The following is a 21,553-nucleotide window of genomic DNA, read 5'->3' as shown; positions in this document are numbered from 1 at the left end:
AAATATTGTAAAATAATAAATAAATTAAATAATTTTCTTTTTTAAATTGTCTATATATATTTATTCATTTTTTTATATATTTATTATTAATTTAAAAAAAAATCGACATTTAATTAATCACAATTAACTGAAAAATAAAATATAAACAAAATAATTTTAATTAAAACAAAAAAATAAAAATGTTAAATTTTACATGATAAATTTGATATTATTAATTTATAAATAAAAAATAATAAAATTTTTATATATCTACTTTTTAAGGTGATGAACATAATTTTGGTTTTTTTTTTCGTCTACCAAAACCAACAAGAGCAAAATCAAAATCATCAAGAATCATGTATTTTGCTGGAAATTCATAGTCATCATTATCATCATCATCATTTTGATTTGCACCTGTAAAATAATGATAAAAATTATTAAAATGAATAATGTTGTTTAAAAAACATTTAAAATTTGATAATTTACCTTGTCGATTTCGTAAAATATCAGTTAAAAGACTTTTAGTTAAATAACGAAGACCAGGAAATGTAGTTTTTAAATATGTAAAATCAGTTGGTCTAAGCATCATTAGACATTCCATTTGTAATGATGATTGTGTTGATAAACATTGTGATAATCTAATGATACTTTTAGCAGCTGTTGAACACACCATTGGATAAAGTGTTAAGTTATATAAACCAGTAAATGCAATACCAAGTGATTTACGATTAACAAAAAATTCAATTGTTCCTTTCCATGAATCATAATAAACACCAACCAATGAACCTTGATAAAATTGTTCTGAATAATCACGTCGTTCACCATTATGTTGAATTTTTCCTTTATAAGAAAAACCCCATGATTCTTTATTTAATCCAAGTAATGAACAAAATTTATTATTTGCTGATAGCTCAGCTTGTTCAGTGCCAACACCAATCATCTAATTATACAAAGAAAAAAAAAACATTTCAGCAATTACTAGTTGATCAATCATCATCATCACAAAAATACAAGATAGATTTTAAATAATACTTACAACATCTGTACCATAAATTGGTGTTATCATTTTAACTTCCCAATAATGATGTCTATTTTTTTCCATAAATTTATTAGCACGTACTGCAGCAGTACCACTTGAGTATCCTGGATGAAATTCAACTTCACGATTTTCTTTTGATATTGATAATGAATTTGTTGGTGATATAACTTTTTCATCCCATGTCCATTCAAATCCTTAATTTTTTTAAAACAAATAACATCAATTAATTAATCTATAAATAGTTTTAATCAAAAAAAAATATATTCAAGTATTGATTTTAATATTAATCAATAGTATTTATAAATAAATAAATAATAATAATGATAATTGTAAAATATTCATTGTTTAATTATAGATCAATGTCCACTAATGATTAGAATTGAATTATTGTTTAATTGATAAATGTCATTTGTTGTTTTGTTATTATATTGATAAATAATCAACTTACTTGTAGCTTCACCACATTGACATTTAGTTTTACCAGGACAATCACAATATTTTTTGACAATTAATGGCGCATTTGTATTGTCATGAGAGTATAATCCACTCATTGTTATGAATTTTAATTATTATTAATTTTTATTTAATATAAATCACTCTGTTTTTTAATTTGTTTATGTTTGTTTCTTATGTGTAATTATTTACTGTTGTTATTTTTATGTAAATACTCGGGAATGTTCTTGAACATTGTAGAATTGTAACAACAACATCAACAACACAAACACCAATTGTATTACATATATTTACACATATGCATTTTTTTTCTCAGCCATTTAATTTGATCACGTGACCTTAAAAAGTAGTTAATATTTTTTCCGCAACAAGTCGCTAGTACATCCGGCAATTTGAATTTTATTTGACGAAAAAAAATTAAATCTAAATAATTAACTTGAAAAAAACAAATTAATATAATTCACATTTACTATTAATAAATAAATAAATTGAAAATAAATATTTTAATATTTATTATTGTTGTTAATTTAGTGCATGGTTTGGAATTCAATTTGTAATGATTTTTTTTTCAATTTTTATTATTTTACATATGATTTTTTTGTAGAAATATTGAAAAAATACAAGATGTACCTGCTAAGAAAAAAAAATACTCCAATTCCATTCTAATCAAAAGTTAACCATTGAGATTGAATGCAAGCTTTTTCAAGATCTAGATCACACGATATTTCTAGAAAAGTATCATTTGTACGATTTTTAGATACCTCTTCTGCAGCAATAATCGTGTCAATTGTAATTTGCTTGTTGAAGGTGATGTCAAGATATTCAAGATCTGGATTATTTTTTATAAATTGAATGACACCAGCATCAGTAAGATTTTTGCATTTCCAGCAATTTAAACTTTTTATTCCTCTTAATTTGACGATAAAGTTGTCTTCAACATTTCTATTCCGTCCAACATTAAGCTCTTCCAAATGTTTCAAGTTCGTTAAAGCAATAAGAGCAGTTGAAGTGATCTCACGACACGCTTCAATCCACAAACATTTTAAGAGTTTACAATTTTTAGCAATAGCAATAAAAGCAGGATCTTTTAGCTCGCAACTATGTGTCAAATATAAACTTTCAATATATTGCAATTTTGATAAATCATCAAAAATTGATGCCTGCAATTCATTATACTCGGCAAGTTTAAGATGTTTAAGTTTTTTACAATTATTTGAAATTGCAACTATTACTTCCCCCTTGATTTCTTCATACGATTCAAATTTTATATAATTGAGATTTTCTAATTTTGTTAATTTTATAATCGATTCACTTTTTAATCTATCGATATTTATGAATTTTAAATTATTGCAATACTTGATGATTTTTTTTAATATGGCATCACTAGCTTGCCAGCGAATATCTAAATATACCAAGTTTTGCAAGTTTACCCAGTTTTCCATTTTAATTTCAGCTAGATCAACGTGAAAACCTGGTGCATCAAGATGTTTTAGATTTTTGCATGCATTGAAAATACCACTGAGTAGATTTGGAATAATTTTCGATTGACTATTTAAGAATTTCGCGTACTTAATGTTGAGATATTCCAAGTTTAAAAGTTGATTGAATGTAAAAATCTCATTTTTAGTCTCACATTTACTGAGATCGAGATAAACAAGTGTTGTTTTTTTTGATATATCTTGAATAATATCGGTGATAATGCAAGAATTTATTGTCAACTTTCGAAGATTGGTAAATTTTTTCAAAGACTAAAATGAAATTAATTTAACATAGTTAATATTCTTTCTTATGAATGACAATAAAAATAATTATCGACTAACAATAAGTACTTACGAAAAGTGATGATACTACTGCGTATGAATAAAATTCATAAGGTCTAAAAAATAAATGAATTTCATTTATATCTTTTGGAAGACTATTGAGTATTTTAAATTGAAATTTATCTCCGGATACATGTATATGTATTTTAACGACTTTCAATTGTTTCAAATGTGTGAATGCTTCAACAGAGCGATCAATATAACGATCATCTTTACTTTCGACAATTTCAAATTCAAGTGTTGTTAAATTGTTGCAGTATTCAGCAATTATTGGCATGATACTTGAGTCACAAACTTTTGAAAGAATTAATTCTTTTAAATAAATACCACAATAGAATAATATTTTTTCTACGTGTGATAGTGTTAAAATACATTTTTCATAACTACGAACAATTGTATCCCTACACTCGTATTTTTTAATGTCATGCCAAGCTAGTTGACAGGCCTCTTTCCATTTGGAACAAACTAAAATAGAAAATATTATATTTAAAACATTAATATCAACAAACTAAATGACATATATATGTCAATGATTATACCTTGATCCATAGTTATTCTCTCAGAAATTGGCAGCATCATAAATATTTGTGCTAATGAATCATTATCAATAGAGTTGATGAGATCCATTTTCTCCTCAACATCATCTGCAGAGACTCGTTGATCTTTCTCAATACGTATCCTCCTTGCACTCATCATGACTCATGGGTAAATATACTGTAAATATAAACAATACATATTATTGGACTGTCAAAATTGTTGGTTAGATATACAGTTAAAAAATAATAATAAATTTTTTTAAATTTTTTATGAATAGTCAATGAAAAAAAAAAACTGTTGAACTTTGTTATTACTTTTAATAGGTTATAACACTCGATAACAATTAACAATCAAATATATAAATAAATGTAATAAATATGTATGAATAAACGTACAGTCGTCCTAGACCAACATCAAGTCTATTGTCTTATTGAGAAATTATATTGTTTTTTTTATTTTGCAGTATTTATTATTATGACGAGGAAGGTAATTGAAATGTTTATGTTATCGACATTAAATTTTAATATGTTTCAGTGAATATGCAAGAATGTTTGAATTGTTTTTTTTTGCATATTTTAAGCTTTTTTATATCATCAGTAAAATTTTGTGGTAAATAATTGTGATTTTTAAAAACTTTAATTTTAATTTTATTTGAAATAAATGAAGATTGGACTTATTGGAACAAAAAAAATAGAGATTGATATAGAATAATTTATCAACCAAAGTAATTTAGTTACAGGAATAAAGAATAATCAATTGTATACAATCGATAGGCAATGATGCCAGCAGATGAATTAGCACCACGATGATATAGTCCAATGCCAGATAGTGGCAAACTCGTGGTGCTTTTAACTGCCAGAGAATTTAACCATGGTAAAGTTGTGCTTTCTTTATTGTCATCATGATCTGATGATATTATTTTAACAAAATTATTTGTTGTCGAATCGAGTTGGTGATTTTCATCAACTTTGTTGGGAGGCAAATAGCCAATTTCCAATTGATCTCTGTAAAGACAAAAATAATAATATACAACAATAATTAAAATTAAAATAAAAGAAATTATTATTGTTATCTTATTGGCTTACGTATTTGATTTTGAATCTTCAAAAGGTCCAGTGTTATCCATAAAATATCCTCGCTTGAAATCAACAAGATGACAATCGACATATAAAACAATTCGATTTTTATTTTCAGGATTTTATTCATTGATCCACACCTTGATTAAATAATAAATAATTTTGAATTAATTAAAAATATAAAGAAAATAATTAAGTATTATTATTATTCAACAAAAATAAATTTATCATACCAGTGAGAACATGATTTTTCGAGGGACAATGAACGTCATCTAAATTAATAAATTTATCGTGTGAATTAATCTCAATGAATTCATCACTCAATGTGTTATTTAAATTTTGAGAATAATTAATTTTCTTCCACTTTTCAGTTTTACTATCAATTTCACCTCCAGGCATCAGTTTAGCTTTGCGTATTTGTGTATAAATAATTCCATTTTTCTTAACAAATCTTACACCAGTTATTGTCCTAAAAAAAATATCATATATATAAATTTTTCAAAGACAAATTAAGTGTCGATGAAATAATAAAAAAAAAATACAAACATATTGTTCGTTACATTGGCTCTAACAATTTGAGTTGAAATAAATATTGGATGCTTTGATTTATAAATATTGTATGCACAATCACAAAGATAAAATTTTTTGTGTTCACATGCATTTTTTGATTTGCACCTGAAAAAATAAATTTAATTTTTTATATAATTTATTTTTATTATCATATCATTTTTATATAATTACTTGTCTAAAATGATTTGTTCATTTTCATAACGTGACATTGGGCAACTACTCATCAGACTATTTACATCATTCACTGTTGAATTTTCATTGGATGATTCAAGGGTATCAAATGACATCGATTTGGCTTCATAAAATTTATGGTTTTCCTCAAATAAATTAAAAATTAATAATCAATTTGTTGTAAGACAATATATTATATTTAAAAATACCAACTCAACTTACTGTTAAACAATAACTAAAAGATGAAATTTCTCTGCAACTTTTAAAATCATAATTACCATAACAAGCAACTGTATTTAAAGTTTCATACACAGATATCTCATTGATAAAATATTTATGAACAATAACAGGATGAAGTCTTGGCTTATTTTCCGAATCAACTAATTTTTCGACTAGAAAGAAATTTAAAAAAAAAGATTATAAAAAAAAAAAATTCGATTTCAAGGATACAATGTATAATTTACTGAAGAAAAAATAAATAAATACTTGATGTAATTTTTCCAGCTAAACAATTTTCAATTTTTCTGGATGCTGATGAAATTTTTGTTTTCATGATTGAATGATACTCTCGTAGAACGTTATTTTTCAATTTCATTTCATATTTAACATCTTTTTCTACATCATGTTTTCTGTAAACTGTTTAATGAATATTTCATAAATAATAATGATAATAAATAATATTAAATTTATAAAATGTATATATATTTACAAAATTTTAGTTGGTAGAGATGTTGATAGCATAAGTTTTCCAATGCGAAGCACTTCATCTCAGATGTAACAAGAATTAAATAAATTTGATAAAGAGTATATTGCAATGGTGGTGGAATATTTTCATGGCATTCATTCAACTGTAAAAACTAAAAATACAAGATAATTAAAATACAAATTAATTATAATAAAGTATGTTTTTTGGATTAAATAAAATTACCCTTGTTCTATTTTCAATAACATCGAAAAATGAAGAATCATCATTAACTTTATCATTTTTATTTTCCTTAGCTGACTTATGAATTGTATAACGTATGTCAATGCTCAAATGATATGCTTCTATGTAACAATTATTCAATTCGAGTGATTTATTTTTAACTCTTTCATAATCCAAAAATATATAATTCATAAAACTGATGTTATTAAAAACATTAATCTTCTTATAATCGAAATTATATTTTTCTTTAATCAATTGATTATTTGTTGAATTATTATTGTTGTTTAAAAATTTGAAATAATCTAATGAACGATCATAAATTGATATTTCATTGATAACATTTTCAGCTGCAGTTGATAATTGATTTTTGTATTTTTTAATTTCTTCATCTGATTGTGAATTAGATGGACGTGTTGGAGCAATTGTTGAATTGTATATTTTTTCAGTTGTTAATAATAATGAATCAATGTTTGCAAATTTATTATCTATTGTCAAATCAAATGATTCTTTGTCTCCATGAATTATCGAAACACAATAGCTTATTGACATCAACAAAAATAATTGCAATTTCATTTTTTAAATAAAAAAAAATATATTTAAATTGTTTTAATGAATTAATTTGTTTCTTCTTTCGAAATCAGTCGTTGAAAATATTTTTTTTATCGAATACTTGCACGTTTTAATTTATTTCACTCTGAGAATCAAATTTATATTTAAAAATTTTTTATTTTTCACACTTTAATGAGGAATGACTTTTTCAGCCAAATGCTGTTGTACAAAGTTCTTATTACGTGTCCAAGATATTGATATAATATTTTAAAAATACATTAATAAAAAGTTATTGTATAACTTATCTTTAGTTGAGTCGTTGACACCACCTGGCCGACTATCTGCTAACGACATACAAGTTTATCAGAAAATATTTTTTTTCTTAGAACTACAATAGTTTATTTTATCAACAAGACGAAAAATAAATGAAAGTTATCAGTAATTATTTTTGGACACAACAAAAATAATCTCCGATAAAATAAAATTTTTTTTTTTTTAAATTTCATCAAGTTTTTTATGTATAAGTTTTAACAGAAATCGACACGTCATTAATATAAATTTAAAGATGTAAAATAAATAAAATAAATGACCTAAAAATATATATATATATATTTTAATATTTTTCTAGGTCACGTACTCAGTATAAATGATTTGATATTCTTTTTTCTGAGAACTGAGCTTGAATCTTGATGATAAAAAAGTAATTAAAAATATAAAAATAAATTTTTTCTTGATGAATATATTTAATTTGTACCATTGCAATCGAATGAATTAAAGAGCATGAAAAAATAGGTAATTAATTAAAGTGTATTTGCATCAAAATTTGTTTACAAAAAAAGAGTAAAAATTACATAAATATTGAATAATCAATTGTATACAATCGATAGGCAATGATGCCAGCAGATGAATTAGCACCACGATGATATAGTCCAATGCCAGATAGTGGTAAACTCGTGGTGCTTTTAACTGCCAGAGAATTTAACCATGGTAAAGTGGTGCTTTCTTTATTGTCATCATGATCTGATGATATTATTTTAACAAAATTATTTGTTGTCGAATCGAGCTGGTGATTTTCATCAACTTTGTTGGGAGGCAAATAGCCAATTTCCAATTGATCTCTGTAAAGACAAAAATAATAATATACAAAAATAATTAAAATTAAAATAAAAGAAATTATTATTGTTATCTTATTGGCTTACGTATTTGATTTTGAATCTTCAAAAGGTCCAGTGTTATCCATAAAATATCCTCGCTTGAAATCAACAAGATGACAATCGACATATAAAACAATTCGATTTTTATTTTCAGGATTTTTACCCATTCGTAATCCCACACCTTGATTAAATAATAAATAATTTTTAATTAATTAAAAATATAAAGAAAATAATTAAGTGTTATTATTATTCAACAAAAATAAATTTATCATACCAGTGAGAACATGATTTTTCGAGGGACAATGAACGTCATCTAAATTAATAAATTTATCGTGTGAATTAATCTCAATGAATTCATCACTCAAAGTCTCATTTAAATTTTGAGAATAATTAACATTCTTCCACTCTTCAGTTTTACTATCAATTTCACCTCCAGGCATCATCTTACCTTCACGTATTTGTGTATAAATAATTCCACTTTTTTTAACAAATCTTACACCAGTTATTGTCCTAAAAAAAAATAATATATGAATTTATAATTATAATTTATAATTATAACACTGATAAATTAAGTGTCGATGAAATAATTTAAAAAAAAAAAAATACAAACATGTTGTTGGTCACATTGGCTTCAACAATTTGAGTTGAAATAAATATTGGATGCTTTGATTTATAAATATTAAATACACAATCACAAAGATAAAATTTTTTGTGTTGAAACCCTTTTTTTGATTTGGATCTAGGAACAATGAAATTCAATTTATTTATCATAATTTTTCATGCAATTTTATAATAAGATATAACTTACTGGTGTAAAATATATCCGGAATGATGGAAACGTGATACTAAGCAATTATTCAACGGACCAATGCTAGCATGCTTTGTCTTATTCCTGTCGGATGAGTCGAGAATCTTAAGTGACATCCATTTTGCTTCATAAAAATATTTATTCTCCTGTTCGACAATTAAAAAAAAACAAGTCAATATGCAAATGAAACAATAATATTTATTTAACTTACTGTTAAACAATATTCAAAATCTGATAGTTCTATACAGCTATCAGCATTATTATGACAGAGAGATTTCGTGGTCAAGGTTTCTATCCTAGTTCTATTCTTCAATGAATATTCATGAACAATAACTGGATTAGATCTTAAACTAGCTTCTGAATCTATCAATTTTTCATCTGAAAAAATTTTTACAACATTTTCATTAGTAAAACCTGTTTCGCAACTTTAATATATACAAAAAAAAAAATAAGTAAATACTTGATTCAATTTTTCCAGCTAAACAATTTTCAATTTTCCTGGATGCTGATGCAATTTTTTTTTTCATAATTGAATGATATTCTCTTAATATGTTATTTTTTGAATTCATCTCATGATAAGTATTGATTTCTACATCATCTTTTTTAAAAACTGTAAATATTTTATAAATAATATAGTAACGATAGAAAATAATATTAAATTTATAAAATGTATATTTACAAGGATTTTCTTGTTGGATATAATGAGAACATAAGCTTTCCAATGCTAAACACTTCATCTCAGATGTAACGAGAATTAAATAAATTTGATAAAGAGTATATTGCAATGGTGGTGGAATATTTTCATGGCATTCATTCAACTGTAAAAACTAAAAATACAAGATAATTAAAATACAAATTAATTATAATAAAGTATGTTTTTTGGATTAAATAAAATTACCCTTGTTCTATTTTCAATAACATCGAAAAATGAAGAATCATCATTAATGTTATCATTTTTATTTTCCTTAGCTGACTTATGAATTGTATAACGTATGTCAATGCTCAAATGATATGCTTGAATATAACAATCATTCAATTTATGTGATTTATTTTTAACTCTTTCATAATCCAAAAATATATAATTCATAAAACTGATGTTATTAAAAACATTAATCTTCTTATAATCGAAATTATATTTTTCTTTAATCAATTGATTATTTGTTGAATTATTATTGTTGTTTAAAAATTTGAAATAATCTAATGAACGATCATAAATTGATATTTCATTGATAACATCTTCAGCTGCAGTTGATAATTGATTTTTGTATTTTTTAATTTCTTCATCTGATTTTGAATTAGATGGACGTGTTGGAGCAATTGTTGAATTGTATATTTTTTCAGTTGTTAATAATAATGAATCAATGTTTGCAAATTTATTATCTATTGTCAAATCAAATGATTCTTTGTCTCCATGAATTATCGAAACACAATAGCTCATTGACATCAACAAAAATAATTGCAATCTCATTTTTTAAATAAAAAAAAATATGTAATTTTTTTTCAATGAATAAATTTATTTCTTTTTTCTAAATAAATCGTTGAAAATATTTAATTTTTTTTTATCGAATACTGGCACGTTTAAATTGACTTCACTCCGAGAAGTTTCGTGAGAAATGACTGTAAGATTTTATTTTTTAACAGAGTGCTGCTGAACAATGTTCTTATCATGTGGCCATGACCTGAGTATAATTTTCTAAAAGTAAATTTATAACAAATTATTGTTCGCGCCAAGTGACCGACTGTCTGGGATCAAAATAATTTTTTTTCCTGTTTTTATTCTTGGAATAAAAATATTCTAGTTTACATCAAAGTTATTAGTCTAATATTTTTAACACAATGATAATAATCTTTGATAAAATTAAAAATCTCTTTCTATATATATTTTTTATCAAGTTATTTTTTTAGAAAAAATATATATCTTTTTATAATATTCTTAAGGTCACGGTCATATTAATGAAATTCGAACGATTTAATTTTTTTCTTTTCTAACGATAAAAAAGTAAATTTAAAATAAAAAATAAATTTTTTCGTTATTGGATACTTGAGCAATGCATTGTGCTCAATATAAAAATTGAGGAAAAAATCAATTATCTCCATTATATAAAGTCTAATGTCCATTATATAAAGTCTAATGTACCATTAAATTTTTCTCAAATAATTATTCAAATTATAAAATATATTTACCTTGAAAAATAATTTGTTGTACTTGTTCAATTGAAATTCTAAAATATAAACGAATTATTTGTTTGATAATATATAAAGTATAAAATAGAAACTGAATTTAATTTTACTATAGGATAGAAAATATCTTCTGCTTTTATACAATCATCTCATCTTACAGCAATGTAATTTTATTGCCATATAAATACATAAATCTATATATTCAAACATAGTCTATCTTATCTTGATAAAATTGAAATGAAATAAATCCAAATTCAACAAGATTTTTTCGTTCAAGTAAATAATATAAAATAATCCAACTTATAAATCTATCTGTATGATTTATATATTCAAATAATGTATGCGAATTCGTGCGAAATAATTATAGATTAAAAAAGCCACGTACGTTTTTTTAAATTGAAAACGAAAAAAAATTATACGAGTCGTATCAATTACTGTCACAAAATCAAAACTTTTCAGCCTTTGATTTATTTAACGTACAAATATTATTTCTAGATGAGCTTTGAAAATTGAAATAATAATTATGTACAATTTAAATTGAAATAAAGCAAATTATTTAATTTTTTATTTATTTTTCTTTGATCGTTGAAGAAAATGACATGAAAATCTCATGAAACTTGAAGTGATTTATTTGAAATTTCTTCGTATTCAATAAACATTTTTATTAATAAAAATTATTGAAATTTTATGGTCTTTTCAGTTGTTAATTAGATTATATTTTCATATTTTATTTATCATAATAAATAATGTCTTTTTTCAATCTTTCAAATTAAAATACAAAAATTCTACAATAAAAAAATTGACGTCATTACTTGAAATAAAAAGAAAAAAATAACTAAATAAATATTTGTTTATCCAACTAATTTATCTATTTGAATATTGAGTTGTTTTTTTTTTTTATTATTATTAATTTGTCTTTTGTTTTTTGTCTTTCTCATGTTTGTCTTTTTTTTTTATTTAAAGTTTATGAATATATTTATTAATTTAAACATATCGAACATTTCCCACGTGTCATTTATAATTAAAACCAAATTATTTCATTTCAATAAATTCTTTATCTAATTGATAAAGTTTATCTTTGTTTACTTAAAATTTGTCTAATTTGTCTAATTTTTTTTTCCAACAACCTCACCTAATCAAACAAAATTTCTAAAGAATAAATTTAAATGTAAAATAAAATAAATTATCAGCATAATAGAGTAAATTAAGTAGAAAAATAAACAAATTTAATAAAAATTTTAGGATATAAAAAGGGCTTTTTCAGTTTATAAATTAGTCTAAATATTTTAATCGGCAAACGATTAAATTTAAACGATGACATCGATAAAATTAATAATTACTGTTGGTTTGCTGTGCCTGAATATTTGTGAAATATTTGGACATGGTTATATGAGTAATCCACCAAGTCGAAGTAGTGCATGGAAAAAAGGTTTTAAAACTCCAATTAATTGGGATGACAATGGTCTCTACTGTGGAGGACTCACTGTAAGTTATCAAGAATTATAAAAAATTTCTCTGCAAAATTCTAGATTATTTAAATAACAATATGATAATTTAAATAATATTACTTTTCTGATAAATTTTATAATATATTTAACAGACACAATTTTCAATAAACAAAGGAAAATGTGGTTTATGCGGTGACGATTACAGAATGAAAACACCAAGATCAAATGAAAACGGTGGAAAATTTGGACTTGGAGTTATTGTTGCGACATATAATGAATCACAAGAAATTAATGTTACCATTGTCATATCAGCAAATCACTTGGGAACATTTGAATTTTCATTGTGTCCATTGGAGGATGAAAAATCCATTGAAACTGAAGAATGTTTTGATAAATATCCACTTAAATTATCAACTGGCGAAGATAAATATACATTGACAAGTAAAAAAAGAGGCTTGTATGAAATTTCACTTGTTTTACCAGAGGGTTTGTCTTGTGATCATTGCACAATGAGATGGCACTGGAGATCAGCTAATAATTGGGGAACTTGTGCTGATAAAAAAAAACAAGCCATGGGCTGTGGAGCTCAAGAAACATTCCGCAATTGTGCTGACATTAAAATTGTCAAACAAGCATCAGTTGAAATTTAATTTCGATCTTTTTTTTTTAATCAATCTTTTTGATCTTAAAAATTATTCTACTTTTGAATTTCAAAATCATTTTATAAAAAAGACAACTGTTTTTATTACTCTCATATTAATTTTCAAACTTTCTTTCTTTGTTTTAAAATTAAAACTTGATTAGCAGATAAAAATATAAAATTAATAAAATTTAATATTAAACTATCATTAAATTAATAATTTTGTATACTTTTTACTTATCAAAAAAAAAAAAAAAAATCTATACAGTACGTATCAAATGCAAAAAAGTTTAAGGAATTTTTCGAAACTTTATTTATACTTAAAAAAATAATTAAAAATCAGATTATTGTCAAAAAATAAACATTCTTATAATGTATTTAATTATAAAACCATTTCTTTTTTATAAATTTTACAGATAAACCTGGGATTATTTGTCATTTATTATTATTATTATTATTTGTTGCAATGATAAATTATTGACAAAGTTTAATAAACATAATAATAATAATCTTTTATTCGATACATTTTATTTCTTTTTTTTTTTTTTTTTTTTGGCATTATACCGATAAATTTCATTTAAAAAAAAAATTTTTTTTTTTTAATTTAATTTAGAGAATTTTTAATTATTATTTAATTGTTTATTTTTTGTTTTTTATCATCTAGAGAATTTAATCTTTTAGAACAAGCTATTATTCATTGTTTCAATGTATCGTTTCTTTTTTGTTTTGTGATTATTATTAATTTTTTAATTTTACAAAAAAAAAACATGTAAGTTGTAAACCTCTATTAAATTAATATTTATCTGTTTCTTTTACCACCAGTTTATTTAATATTCGACTGACGATATTTTGCTGGTGATATGTAATGTGGATTATCCCAAATTGTCTCACCTCCAAAACTACCAGCAAATATTTTAACTGGATTCAATACAAATCTTGGTCCAATTTCAGCAAGACCACCATCTTCAGTTAAAATTTGATAATTTCTAAACCAAATTCTGTTATCAAGAACACTAAATGTATAAACCCGATCAAAAAATGGTTTACTTTTTGGATGTTCATTTGGTACACCAAATATTTGAGTCAACAATTCTTTCAACAATGCATAATGTGGTAGACGACTGAAATTTTCATCAAATGATAATATTGGTCTTGATCCTTTTAAACAATTACCAGTTAATTTTAATTCACCCATTGTATAAACTACATTTATGTGTTAATTTAACACTTGCCATTTTCAACCATAAATTTTGCTGATGGACCAACTGGACTATTTGAAAGCCAAGAATAAAGATCACGTTTACGTCTTCCTTCAAATAATATTGCTTTGTTACAATTTTTAGATTCACATATTTCATTGATAACTTGAAGATTTTTTTGTCTCTCCATCTTGGCTTCAGTACGATGATGAGGCATTAGATTTTTTATATCTTCCATTAAATGACGATCACGATGATTTATTCCACGTGATGCAAGCATTAATACTCGTTGTCGATTTATCCATTTGACCTGGTTAAATATAATTTTATTTATTAATTAATATAATTTTTAAAATCAACAGTTGTACATAATTTTTGAGGTTAAATATAATAAATACTTTTTTTGCTGGAGGCTCATCAGATGATCGTTTTTCTGGTAATCCAACTGATGGCTCTACCTCTTTTGTTGGTGGAGCATTTCTTTTTAATGATTTATTTATCATTTTTGTAATTAAATATAGTATTAATTATGATATAATTATTAATCACGTGGAGACTAGTTTGTTTTATTGTATTTTAGTGGCAACCACGTGCAACAGTCAACAATCAACATCAACAACACACCGAATACACCGACAAAGAAGTAGAGACTCTCACCCTCTCACTCTAATCTTCTTGAATATTATTTTCTACCTTATCAAGTTACCAATGAAAATAAAGGCAACACTGATGATAAATATATCAATTTTTACAGGGCAAAAATTAATTTTTGAAATGAGCTATTTATCAATTGAAAAGACAAAAATAAAATAAAATAAATAAACAATAGAATATACAGTCAGGTTTTATTAATTATTCGGCTGCAATATCAGCAAGTTTTAATTATAATTAATCGATGTGTCATTTATTCAATTATAAAATGTAAGAAAAATACTAATAAAAATGTCAATCACTGGTCTTTTTTTTTTTTAATTTTGATTTTAAGCAATGCCCATTTGTTGGTTTTAATTCTCCAGTACTTTTTTAAATGTTATCAAATAACATGATTAATTTGTTTTATTTTTCCATTGCGGATAAAAAAAAAACACTTGAATCAATGGAAATTAATAAATTCTTTATAGAAAATAAAAAATAAAAAAACCTTGAGTTATTTAATTTGACAAAAAATTAAAGCAAATAAAATTAGTGGCACAGTCGTCATAGACGAATTCATCATCATGAAATAAACAAAGTAATAAATAAAAATAAATAAAAGATAAGATAGCTGATGGATTATATATATTTTTTTTTTTGTATAAAAGGAACATTTTTTGGATGTAAGCATACTTGATATTTTAATTTGAGAAATTAAACTGTCGGGGTTTGAATAAAAATAAAATATTTAGAGCATTGTATTTAATCAAATTAATTATAAAATTAATTTATACATTAATTAATATTCAAAGTGGAAAAATAAGCAAATTAAAAAAAAATATTTACAATATAAAAGAGGCCCTTTAATTTCAGTCAAACATTTTTGTAAAATATATATTTTAAAGTAGAAAATAAATTTTAAATAATGTCATTTATTAAATTAATTATTGTCATTGGTTTGATGTGTCTGAATATTTGTGAAATATTTGGACATGGCTACATGATTGATCCACCAAACCGAAGCAGTGCATGGAGAAAAGGTTTCGATACTCCAAAAAATCACGATGATAATGGCATTTATTGTGGTGGTCATGCTGTGAGTAAAATAATAATCAAATCATTGTTAAACAAAAAAATTATTGCATTAAAATTTAAGCTGAATAATTTAATATTAAAATTGTATTTTAAAATAGGTTCAATTCTTGAAGAACAAAGGTAAATGTGGACCATGTGGAGACAATATTAAACTAACTACACCAAGACCAAATGAAAACGGTGGAAAATTCGGAGTTGGCGTTATTGTTGCGACATATTATGAATCACAAGAAATTAATGTTACCATTGTCATATCAGCAAATCACAAGGGAACATTTGAATTTTCATTGTGTCCATTGGAGGATGAAAAATCCATTGAAACTGAAGAATGTTTTGATAAATATCCACTTAAATTATCAACTGGCGAAGATAAATATACATTGACAAGTAAAGAAACAGGCTTGTATGAAATTTCACTTGTTTTACCAGAGGGTTTGTCTTGTGATCATTGCACATTGAGATGGCACTGGAGATCAGCTAATAATTGGGGAACTTGTGCTGATGGAAAAGGAGCAGTTGGCTGTGGAGATCAAGAAACATTTCGCAATTGTGCTGACGTTAAAATAATAACATCAGATTATTAATTAAACCTTGCAACCCTCTTTTTTTCAATCAATATATGATCTTTAAAATTATCATGAAATATAAATTAATCTTGTAAAACAAATTATTATAATTATCTAAATAAAAACTTCATATGATTTGTCAATAATAATTCATTTTTTTCTCAATTAAATAACAAGTAAATTGACCTTGAAATTATATTTGAAAAAACACTTGTTAAATTATTTTTTTCATGTAAAAAATAAATTAAAAAATTTACTTAAATTTAATAAATTATGATTTTTATCAGTTTTAATTTTTATCCTAAAAATCATTTCATCATCAAGCAAGACTTTTTTTTATTTTTTATCTTTTTATATCTAAAATATTATAATTCTTTTTATTTCAATCTCAATTTTTTTGAATGTTATTTATACAAAAGTTTTTATCTGATAAAAATTTAATTCTCTTGATATGCAAACAATCATTTTTATTTAGCAAAATATAAAATTCAAATAGAGCAATATCATCATCATCAAGTAAGTCATTAATTTTTATTACATGATTTATTTTAATTCAACAGCTTTTATGAAAAAAAAAAAAATTTATTTATTCAATTATTAGAGCGAAATAAATGCAGCCTTTGATTGTTTTTTAAAAATATTTTTACACATCAATAAACACATCAATATCTTATCAGTAAAATTATATAATCTGCATAATTTTAAATCATTATATAAAGGCGTGAAAAAAAAAAAAAAAAATTAGTTTAAATTAATACTTTTGACCTACATGTTTTAAAAAAATCCAATTAAATTTTTGATGAAAGTTTAAAAATGAATTTAAATATAATTTTTACTCTATCTTTATTATATTTTACAAGTCCAATTAAATCAAACGAAAATGACGTAAATATTTTTTAAATTAAATTTATTCAATTTCAAATTTACATTTAAACATTTTTTTTTACTATCAATAGATTTTTTCAATGCTTAGTCCAGAAGAACGTGCAGATATATTTGGAAAAAAACAAGACAAAAGTAATTTTATTTATAAACATTGTATTGCAATTATAAAAAATAATATTTTAATAATTTTTTTTGCTTTAATTTTAGTGCCAGAGTATGAAGTTGTGCCAATATCTCATTCAATTGATGAAGCAAATGTCTTAAATCCTTCAATAAGTTTTCGTGCATTTGACACAAATATTGTTTTAAATTTAAATCACGTTGAAGAGCCACTGTTACACAAAAACACACCAATATGGTTAACAAGTGGTAACTCAAAAAGTCCAGAAGTGATTTATCAACGTGTTGACAATGATGTAAATACAAAAATATATTTAAATAATTTTTAAAATCATTTCATAGTTGTTTTAAATGATTAATTATTTCACAGACAATTAATGATGCATTTAAATTTTATGAAGATCCAAATAATATGGCTGGAATTGCCGTTGAACAGGACATGCATGCAAATTTACGTTTTGTAAGTAATCTTATCTTATTTACAATTACATTGTTTTTTCGCTTTTTTTTTATTTCCCTATGATTGTTAATTATTTTTAAAAATTCAAAAATGTATTTAATTATCTATTTCAAGATGGGATTTATTCGTGATGCATTTGTAATTAAACCAGTACCTCAAGGTGTCATTAACACATGGAATGATTATTTTAAAAATGATATTAAATCACGTATAACAAGAAGTATAACTAGACCATTTGTAAGTGATTTGCATTTTGTTATAAAACGATCACCATCAGATGAAGGTAAACGTATTATTTAATTTTTTTTATATATAATTAAAAAAAAGAATGTTATTTTTATTTAAAGGTTTTTTTGTGCCAAATGTTGATATAAAAAATATCACAGAAGAATTAAAATTAAAAAGAAGATCAAGCTTTCCAGATCGTCCACAAATAATTTATCCAAGATTATTAATTTTCACTGATTATGGGCTCGAGTATACATCGTAAGTATTTCTAAAATTTTACGATGAAAAATTGAATTAATTAATTAATGGATTTTTTAATTGATTAGTGAACGTGAAATAAGATTTTATCGTCTTCTTGTTTACCTGAGTGCATTTTGGAATGCTGTTAATTTAAAATTTAGCCAATTTGAAAATCCAAAAATTAAATTTCGAATTGTTGGAATTGTTGTAGGAATGGTAACAAAATTAAATATATAAATAATTTCATTGTTTATTTAAAAATAAAATAATATATTTAATTTTTTTTTTATTATAGAATAAATGGGCAAGTCCGTATATTTATGAAAAACGAGTACATGAATCAATTGTTAATACAGAGGCATTGAAATCATTTGGTTATTGGGTTAAAAATAAAAATCCACCAATTGATAGAGAAGAATGGGACATTGCAGTAACTCAAACAACGTAAATTTATATTAACTATTATTATTTTTTAATTACCTTTAATTGAATATAATTAATTTTTAATTAATGTTGATAAAAAAAAAAATCGAAATTTCTAATCAAGTTTATTTTATTTATATTTTTTTCTAAAAAAAAATAGTTCTAAATTTTGTGGTGATTGGACATGTCCACAAGCTAATATTTTAGGTAAGTTTTATTATCTAATTAATTATATAATTTCTAATTTATAAATTAAATTATTAATTATCTAAAAAATATAAAAATTTCTGGTAAAAATATTTTTCTGTATTTTAAAATTCAAAAATTTAAATTTAAATAAAATAAAAAAGTCTGGAGAAATTCGCTGAATAATAATAAAAAATACAAAATATAAATATTCCAGAGAAATAATTCATAAAAAAATTTTTACTAATAGTATAATCCAAATGAAAAAACGAAAAAAATATTTATTAAATTATTTACATAGTAAAATTAAATAATTTTGTTTTATTTACTAATAAATAATTATTGTTAAAGGTATTGCATATATGCAAGGTAAATGCAATGATTGGTATCCATACTCAACAATGACTGCACTGGTACATGATAATCTTGATTTTACTGGTGTATTAATAGCAACCCATGAAATTGGACACATGTAATTATTTTCCATAACTTTTATCAACTAAAAATAATCAATAACAATTATTATTATATTTTTTTTATTGATAGTTTTGGTGCACAACATGATAATACATTACCAAAATGTGTAGATGATGGTTACATTATGGCTTCATTTGCACAACCTCATGAAAATAATAATCATTGGTCAACTTGTAGTGTTGATTCAATAAATAAACATTTAAGGTATTATAAAAAAAAAAAACAAAATTATTTTTAATATATATTAATTGATAATTAAATAGCTTTGTTATTTTTCTCTTAATTTATTTTTTTATTAATTAAAATAGAAGTGTAATGGATCATTGTTATAACAAACCAAATGCAGCAAGTGTTAATGAAAGTGTACCAGCAGTATTACCTGGTGATTATATATCACCTGATGAACAGTGTCGAAGTCAAGGCTGGGATTGGTCTTGCAAGGTATTTATATTATTGAAATTATTAATGTATTTTTATTATTATATTTTTTTATTATTATAAAGGTTACACGAGGTATTTGCAGTGGTTTAAAATGCTACACTGAAGATATTTTTGGCACATCAATATTTGCATTTTGCCATAATTCTGGTGTACCAGTTGATGGAACTATTTGTGATGATGATCATCATTGTCAACTTGGTTCTTGTGTTTCAAAAAAATCATAATTATTTTAATTATTATTAATAGTTATAGTTGAAAGATTAAAAAGTCTAATAAAATAAAAAAAAACTGTAAATATTTAATTTATATTTGTTTATTTATTTAATTGTTTTTTGGATCTTTTGAAATTTTAGGCTTTGACAGACTCATTTCTTCCCACCACTTGGGAGATTTTGTAACAGCATTTCCATCGTTTCGATTATTGAGTTCGATTATTGGAGCTGAATTTACCTGGAAATAATTTATTAAATATTTGTAAATTAAAAAGAAAATTAAATGAGAACAATAGTTGATATAAGTTATTAATGAATTAATTAATTCCATTGTGAATTTTAACAATATATATAAATTAAAATTTTAATTATTAATTAAAAATACTTACAGCAATAATAATTGTAACAAAAATTGTTAAAAACATGAAGAAACTTTTGAAGTTCATGGTGATGTCTTGCTTGGGATAAATCTAATTTCGAGACTAATTTTATTTCAGCTTGGCTTGCTATTTATATGGAAATAATATTAACAATTTATGACATTCGTAGATAAGATATTAAAAAATATATATTTTTTATTATATTGATAAGCCGAATTTAGAATTTTATATTAGCACAGTAATATATTATCTTTTTATCATTTTATTTGATGACAATGAAATTTAAAAACCGCAAAAAAAATAATAAAAATTTAATTTAATTTTGATATGTAAATTAAAATTAATTAAAAATTAATTAATCAATTGGATTCAAGGCTTTATATTTGAATGATAAAAATTTTAATATTAACAATATTTTTTGTTATGTTAAAATCAATTTTGTTAATAAAAATATTCTAAAATTAGCTGAAAATTTTAAATAATATTCAATGAATTAATTTTATTTTTGAAATATAAATATCGTCATCAAAGTAAACAAGACCAAAAAAATAAAAATGAGATTATTCAAATACGAATTATTAATCATTTATCAAACAAAAAATAAAATAAAATATTCAACATGATCCAAAGAAATGTCAAAACAAAAAAATAAGAAATT

The 21,553-nt window shown here is 23.4% G+C and overlaps 5 protein-coding genes across 5 annotated transcripts; 2 read left to right on the top strand and 3 right to left on the bottom strand.

Moving 5' to 3' along the window:
- Nucleotides 1–31: 31 nt before the first annotated feature.
- LOC122858748 (SPRY domain-containing SOCS box protein 3-like) lies at nt 32–1,745 on the bottom strand. The gene is made up of 4 exons (XM_044161858.1): nt 1,467–1,745; nt 1,016–1,212; nt 466–919; nt 32–393 (listed from the first exon to the last, which is right to left on the bottom strand). Exons 1-4 carry the CDS (start codon nt 1,567–1,569, stop codon nt 257–259), a joined length of 891 nt encoding a protein of 296 aa, XP_044017793.1. The 5' UTR covers nt 1,570–1,745; the 3' UTR covers nt 32–256.
- Nucleotides 1,746–12,576: 10,831 nt separating this feature from the next.
- Nucleotides 12,577–13,360, top strand: LOC122859664. Its single transcript, XM_044163349.1, has 2 exons — nt 12,577–12,747; nt 12,863–13,360. The coding sequence occupies exons 1-2, from the start codon at nt 12,577–12,579 to the stop codon at nt 13,358–13,360; spliced, it is 669 nt and encodes a 222-aa protein (XP_044019284.1).
- Nucleotides 13,361–14,137: 777 nt separating this feature from the next.
- LOC122859663 (ribosome biogenesis protein BRX1 homolog) lies at nt 14,138–14,551 on the bottom strand (the record flags this gene model as incomplete). The annotated part of the gene is made up of 1 exon (XM_044163348.1): nt 14,138–14,551. A coding segment is annotated over one exon (378 nt), but the record flags the coding sequence as incomplete, so codon positions are not given.
- Nucleotides 14,552–14,571: 20 nt separating this feature from the next.
- LOC122859662 (ribosome biogenesis protein BRX1 homolog) lies at nt 14,572–15,108 on the bottom strand. Its single transcript, XM_044163347.1, has 2 exons — nt 14,948–15,108; nt 14,572–14,859 (listed from the first exon to the last, which is right to left on the bottom strand). Exons 1-2 carry the CDS (start codon nt 15,050–15,052, stop codon nt 14,572–14,574), a joined length of 393 nt encoding a protein of 130 aa, XP_044019282.1. The 5' UTR covers nt 15,053–15,108.
- Nucleotides 15,109–16,182: 1,074 nt separating this feature from the next.
- Nucleotides 16,183–20,527, top strand: LOC122859661. The gene is made up of 13 exons (XM_044163346.1): nt 16,183–16,278; nt 16,376–16,709; nt 17,936–18,144; nt 18,219–18,308; nt 18,423–18,591; nt 18,656–18,794; nt 18,863–18,992; nt 19,072–19,220; nt 19,360–19,406; nt 19,737–19,857; nt 19,932–20,066; nt 20,171–20,303; nt 20,366–20,527. Exons 1-13 carry the CDS (start codon nt 16,183–16,185, stop codon nt 20,525–20,527), a joined length of 1,914 nt encoding a protein of 637 aa, XP_044019281.1.
- The last annotated feature ends 1,026 nt before the right edge of the window (nt 20,528–21,553 follow it).

The sequence above is a fragment of the Aphidius gifuensis genome, linkage group LG6 (genome assembly GCF_014905175.1).
Source record: "Aphidius gifuensis isolate YNYX2018 linkage group LG6, ASM1490517v1, whole genome shotgun sequence".
NCBI classification, from domain to species: Eukaryota; Metazoa; Arthropoda; class Insecta; order Hymenoptera; family Braconidae; genus Aphidius; species Aphidius gifuensis.
The sequence above is the reverse complement of the archived record's forward strand: the minus strand, read 5'-3'. Positions and strand labels throughout refer to the sequence as shown.